The 7,111-nt window shown below is 46.4% G+C and overlaps 1 protein-coding gene across 1 annotated transcript in view; it reads left to right on the forward strand.

The window, feature by feature from the left end:
- The window catches only part of itga2b (integrin, alpha 2b), a 17,573-nt gene extending 12,145 nt beyond the window's left edge, over positions 1–5,428 (forward strand). Inside the window, exons 24-29 of the mRNA XM_083676681.1 lie at positions 22–174; positions 369–455; positions 2,892–3,044; positions 3,238–3,339; positions 4,953–5,075; positions 5,228–5,428. Coding sequence (XP_083532807.1) covers positions 22–174; positions 369–455; positions 2,892–3,044; positions 3,238–3,339; positions 4,953–5,075; positions 5,228–5,308 — 699 coding nt within the window. The 3' untranslated portion in view covers positions 5,309–5,428. The remainder of the gene's footprint in view (positions 1–21; positions 175–368; positions 456–2,891; positions 3,045–3,237; positions 3,340–4,952; positions 5,076–5,227) is intronic.
- Positions 5,429–7,111: the final 1,683 nt, after the last annotated feature.

The raw sequence follows: 7,111 nt of genomic DNA on the forward strand, positions 1-7,111 counted from the left end.
CACCATGGTTTTGTGTGGCAGCTGCGTAACCGTGGTCCCAGCACCGTCAACGCCCGGCTGGAGGTGGACTTCCCTGTGCGTCACCACGGCAACGTGCTGCTGTACGTCTATGCCAACACCTCGGAGGATTTCCTGTCCTGTCGCACTGACCCCGCCCATATTGACCCATACAGGGTGAGAGGGAGGGAGGGAGGGAGGGAGGGAGGGAGAGAGGGAGGGAGGGAGGGAGAGGGAGTAAAGGAAAAATAAGTAAAGAAACATGTATTTCATGTCAATAACGTAGGAGTGAATTGATTGTTGTTGTTGTTGTTGTTGTTGTTGTTGTTGTTGTTGTTGTTGATGTTGTTGTTGTTGTTAATGTTGTTCAGCTGGCTGGGAACTCTACAGCAGCAGTCTACCAGGTCAGACAGCCTGCAGGAGAGACACCTGACCATCACAGAGACACCATCCACCTGGTAAAACAACCCAACCCAACCCCTGACCTGACCCTGACCCTGACCCTGACCCTGACCCTGACCCTACCCCTACCCCTGACCCTAACCTGACCTGACCTGACCTGACCCTGACCTGACCTGACCCTGACCCTGACCCTGACCCTACCCCTACCCCTACCCCTACCCCTACCCCTACCCCTGACCCTGACCTGACCCTGACCCTGACCCCGACCCCGACCCTACCCCTGACCCTGACTTTGACCCTGACCCTGACCCTGACCCTACCCCTGACCCTGACCCTAACCTGACCCTGACCCTGACCCTACCCCTGACCCTGACCCTACCCCTGACCCTGACCCTGACCCTACCCCTGACCCTGACCCTGACCCTGACCCTGACCCTGACTCTGACCCTACCCCTGACCCTGACCCTAACTTGACCCTGACCCTGACCCTGACTCTGACCCTAACCTGACCCTGACCCTGACCCTGACCCTACCCCTGACCCTGACCCTGACCCTACCCCTGACCCTGACTCTGACCCTACCCCTACCCCTGACCCTGACCCTACCCCTGACCCTGACCCTGACCCTACCCCTACCCCTACCCCTGACCCTGACCCTACCCCTGACCCTACCCCTGACCCTAACCATGACCCTGACCCTACTCCTACCCCTGACCCTAACCATGACCCTGACCCTACCCCTGACCTGACCCTGACCCTACCCCTGACCCTGACCCTACCCCTACCCCTACCCCTACCCCTACCCCTACCCCTGACCCTGACCCTACCCCTGACCCTGACCCTGACCCTGACCCTGACTCTGACCCTACCCCTACCCCTGACCCTGACCCTACCCCTGACCCTGACCCTGACCCTACCCCTACCCCTGACCCTACCCCTGACCCTAACCATGACCCTGACCCTACCCCTACCCCTGACCCTAACCATGACCCTGACCCTACCCCTGACCTGACCCTGACCCTGACCCTACCCCTGACCCTGACCCTACCCCTACCCCTACCCCTACCCCTACCCCTGACCCTGACCCTGACCCTACCCCTGACCCTGACCCTGACCCTGACCCTGACCCTGACCCTACCCCTGACCCTGACCCTGACCCTGCCACCAGAGGGAGCTGTAACATCACTATGTTAACTGGAGCTGTTCTCAGGAGGGTGAACATGGGACGTTCCATTTAGCTGTTTTGGGGGCAACCCTGAAAATTAGAAATAAAACAGTGAAGAAAAGAGGAGAGGTCAAGAATGACACGTACATTTATTATTATTATTATTATTATTATTATTATTATTATTATTATTATTATTATTCCCAATAATAATAATGACTTCAGACGGGATGAAGTCACATGACCAACTCCACAAGTTAACGTGACGTTACAGCTGACTCTGAACGCCGTTTCATGGTTCATAACGACTGATGAGCTCCTCGCTGGGTGACGGTCCATTCCACCAACCCTAACCCTGTCTAACCCTAACCCTCAAACACTAACCCTAACCCTGTCTAACCCTAACCCTAACCCTGTCTAACCCTAACCCTGTCTAACCCTAACCCTGTCTAACCCTAACCCTGTCTAACCCTAACCCTGTCTAACCCTAACCCTCAAACCCTAACCCTAACCCTGTCTAACCCTAACCCTGTCTAACCCTAACCCTAACCCTGTCTAACCCTAACCCTCAAACCCTAACCCTAACCCTGTCTAACCCTAACCCTGTCTAACCCTAACCCTCTAACCCTAACCCTAACCCTGTCTAACCCTAACTCTGTCTAACCCTAACCCTCTAACCCTAACCCTAACCCTAACCCTGTCTAACCCTAACCCTGTCTAACCCTAACCCTAACCCTTGCTGCGTGACAGACGGTCCATCCCACCGGATCCCAGATTCATTCAGAACCTCAGATGCTGTTTCAACACGTCCTCGAGTTCAGACCCATCGGACAGTGAGGAGTTGATGCTCAGGCCGAGTCTGAAGCTGATGACTCCGCGTGGTTAACCATGCTGGTGAAGGTCAGAGGTCAGTGGGAGAACCCGGTCTGTTCTAACAGAACCTCCCGTTGACGCTCACAGGAAGGATGAGAACAGAGCATCAACAGGAACCACCTGAAGCGTTTGATCCAACTGTAAGTTTGAACTAGACGGAGACGTGTGTGGAGGACCGCCGGAGACTGGTCGCCATGGGAACCCAGTAACTCAGAGGACATGTGGCTGCCCCTGTCCTTAGATACCGTCCCAACAACAGGACGAAGCTGTCAGACACATTCCAATCGCAAAGGAATTGACAAACGGCGAGGAGCGATTTCTTCAGGATGTCCGCCAGGCTCATCCAACTGTAGACAGGAAAGAGGGGGTTAGGGTTAGGGGTTAGGGTTAGGGTTAGGGTTAGACCACCATTCACACTGAAACATCAAACCATCTGTCTCTGTCTAAACCCCCAGAACTGCAGCAGTGGAGGAGGAGGAGGAGGAGGAGGAGGAGGAGGAGGAGGAGTGGAGTGCGTGAGGTTCGTCTGCGAGGCGCCGGGGATGAAGAGAGGCTGGAGCGCCGTGGTCAGAGTGATGTCACGACTCTGGGTTCACACCTACACACAGGTACACACATACACACACACACACACACACACACACACACACACACACACATACAGACACACACACACACACACACACACACACACACACACACATACAGACACACACACACACACACACACACACGTCTGTTTCATATACCGTATGTAACCTTTAACCCTACAGAACCTGTATATGACCTTTAACCCTACAGAACCCGTATGTGACCTACGTGTTGCGCTCCTCTGGTCGCTACGAGACCCTCACAACAACCTCCAAGATCCAGCCTGAGACATACCCTAGAGGACAGGCAGAGGTACACACACACACACACACACACACACACACGCTCACACACACACACACACACACACACACACACACACACACATGCTCACACACACACACAGACACACACACACACACACACACACACACACACACGCTTACACACACACACACGCTCACACACACACACATACCTCACACTATGTAGATACCACACACTATATAGATACCTCACACTATGTAGATACCACACACTATATAGATACCACACACTATGTAGATACCACACACTATATAGATACCACACACTATGTAGATACCACACACTATATAGATAGTTATCTCACACTATATAGATATATACCTCACACTATATAGATACATCACACTAAATAGATACCTCACACAATATAAATACCTCACACTACACACAATATAGATAGATACCTCACACTATATTGATACCTTACACTCTATAGATACCTCACACTACACACAATATAGGTAGATACCTCACACAATATAAATACCTCACACTACACACAATATAGATTGATACCTTACACTATATAGATACCTCACACTACACACAGTATAGGTAGATACCTCACACTATATAGATAGATACCTGAAACTATATAGATACCACACACTATATAGATACCTCACATTGTATAGATACCTCACACTATATAGATACCTGAAACTATATAGATACCACACACTATATAGATACCTCACACTGTATAGATACCTCACACTGTATATATACCTCACACTATATGGATACCTCACACTATATAGATACCACACACTATATAGATACCACACACTACATAGATACCACACACAATATAGGTAGATACCTCACACTATATAGATACCTCACACAATATAAATACCTCACACTACACACAATATAGATTGATACCTTACATTATATAGATACCTCACACTACACACACTATAGGTAGATACCTCACACTATATAGATAGATACCTGAAACTATATAGATACCACACACTATATAGATACCTCACACTGTATAGACACCTCACACTATATAGATACCTGAAACTATATAGATACCACACACTATATAGATACCTCACACTATATAGATACCTCACACTACATAGATACCACACACTATATAGATAGATACCTCACACTATATAGATACCACACACAATATAGATACCTCACACTACATAGATACCACACACTATATAGATAGATACCTCACACTATATAGATACCACACACGATATAGATACCTCACACTATATAGATAGATACCACACACTATATAGATAGATACCTCACACTATATAGATACCACACACTATATAGATACCTCACACTATATAGATACCTTACACTATATAGATACCTAACACTATATAGATACCTCACACAATAAAGATACCACACACTATATAGATAGATATCTCACACTATATAGATATAATGAAAGGTAGAAACTCTAAAGATTAAAAACAATCATTAAAAGATGTCTTAAGATTTTAAAGTATTCAAAAAGTGTGTGTGTGTGTGTGTGTGTGTGTGTGTGTGTGTGTGTGTGTGTGTGTGTGTGTGTGTGTGTGTGTGTGTGTGTGTGTGTGTGTGTGTGTGTGTAGACTCAGACCAGGGTGTTGTGGAGGAGTCCTGATGGAGAGAAGGAGGTCCCGGTGTGGTGGATGGTTGTTGCCGTGGTTTCAGGCCTTGTCCTCCTGGCTCTGCTCAGTGTTGTCTTCTGGAAGGTACTTAGACTGACCACCGTGGGGGGGGGGGGGGGGAGGGTTAACAGAGACCGACTGACCACCGGGGGGGGGGGGCTACAGAGACAGACTGACTACCGGGAGGGGGGGGGGGGGGTGGTTAGGGTACAGACTGACTCTCTCTCTCTCTCCAGGTGGGGTTCTTCAACCGTAATCGTCCTCCGAGTGACGAGGATGACGAGGAATACGCTGAGATGAACCCAGAAGACAAATAACCACACACACACACACACATGTACACACACGCCATGCCATGCTATGCTATACTATGCTATGCTGTGCTATGCTATGCTATGCTATGCTGTTAGTACAATAAAGTTGTATATATTAAGGAGTATGATTGAATGTCTTCATTTGATTCATGTAAAATACAATGAAGTGTTTACGTTAAGTAACATTGGATACATCTGTACAGAAATGTCTGGCCCCATCAATGTTTAGCCCCATATAGAGTTAGGGTTAAAACACTATAGCCCTAGATAGGGTTAGGGTTAGAACACTATAACCCCATATAGAGTTAGGGTTAGAACACTATAGCCATAGATAGGGTTAGGGTTAGAACACTATAGCCCCAGATAGGGTTAGGGTTAGAACACTATAGCCCCAGATAGGGTTAGGGTTAGAACACTACAGCCCTAGATAGGGTTAGGGTTAGAACACTATAGCCCCAGATAGGGTTAGGGTTAGAACACTACAGCCCTAGATAGGGTTAGGGTTAGAACACTATAGCCCCAGATAGGGTTAGGGTTAGAACACTACAGCCCTAGATAGGGTTAGGGTTAGAACACTACAGCCCTAGATAGGGTTAGGGTTAGAACACTATAGCCCCAGATAGGGTTAGGGTTAGAACACTACAGCCCTAGATAGGGTTAGGGTTAGAACACTACAGCCCTAGATAGGGTTAGGGTTAGAACACTAGACAGGTCTATCAGAACTTTGTAGAACACCAGACGATGTTAATTTCAATCCAATTCAAACTTTATTAGTTGTTAAGATACCGGCTGTTACAGAGTCTTCAATGAATCCAGATGCTCAGGGCAAGGGTTAGGGTTAGGGTTAGGGTTAGGGTTAGGGGTTAGGGTTAGGGTTAAGGTTAGGGTTAGGGTTAGGGGTTAGGGTTAAGGTTAGGGTTAGGGTTAAGGTTAAGATTAGGGGTTAGGGTTAGGGTTAAGGTTAAGGTTAAGGTTAGGGTTAGGGTTAAGGTTAGGGTTAGGGTAAGGGTTCAGGGTAGGGTTAGGGGTTAGGGTTAGGGTTACGGGCTAGGGGTTAGGGTCAGGGTTAGTGTTAGGGTTAACCCTAACAATCAACAATGTGATACAATACAAGAACCAGGGTTAGGGTTAGGGTTAGGGTTACGGGTTAGGGTTAGGGTTAGGGTCAGGGTTAGTGTTAGGGTTAACCCTAACAATCAACAATGTGATACAATATAATAACAAGAACCATAACCATAATCATCATAATAACAATAATAATAACAATAGCATTATTATTATTATTATTATTATTATTATTATTATTATTATTATTATTATTATTATTATTACATTCTCTTGTAATAACCCTAACCCTAACCATAAATAGTCAGAGGCTGAGTATGTCTCGTGTTAAGGGTTAGGGTTAGGGTTAGGGTTAGGGTTAGGGTTAGGGTTAGGGTTAACCTAACCCTAACCCTAACCATAAATAGTCAGAGGCTGAGTATGTCTCGTGTTAAGGAATCTGTACATATTTTCAAAATGATGCAATAGCCTAATGACGGCAATGCTGGCTGGATTTAGATTTCTGTTAGAGAAACGTGATTGCATATGATCTGTTTTTTACTAAAATGTATATTTCTGATGGTTTGAAATGGAACATTTTGTAGTTCAAAGTTAATTATTATGATTATTATTGTTATGATAGTTAGTATTATTATTATTATTATTATTATTATTATTAATAATAATAATAATAATAATAATAATAATAATAATAATAATAATAATCATGCCCCATTGGGACTTCCGTGCCGTGATGTCTTG

Source organism: Argentina silus (genome assembly GCF_951799395.1).
Source record: "Argentina silus genome assembly, chromosome: 9".
In the NCBI taxonomy this organism is placed as follows: Eukaryota; Metazoa; Chordata; class Actinopteri; order Argentiniformes; family Argentinidae; genus Argentina; species Argentina silus.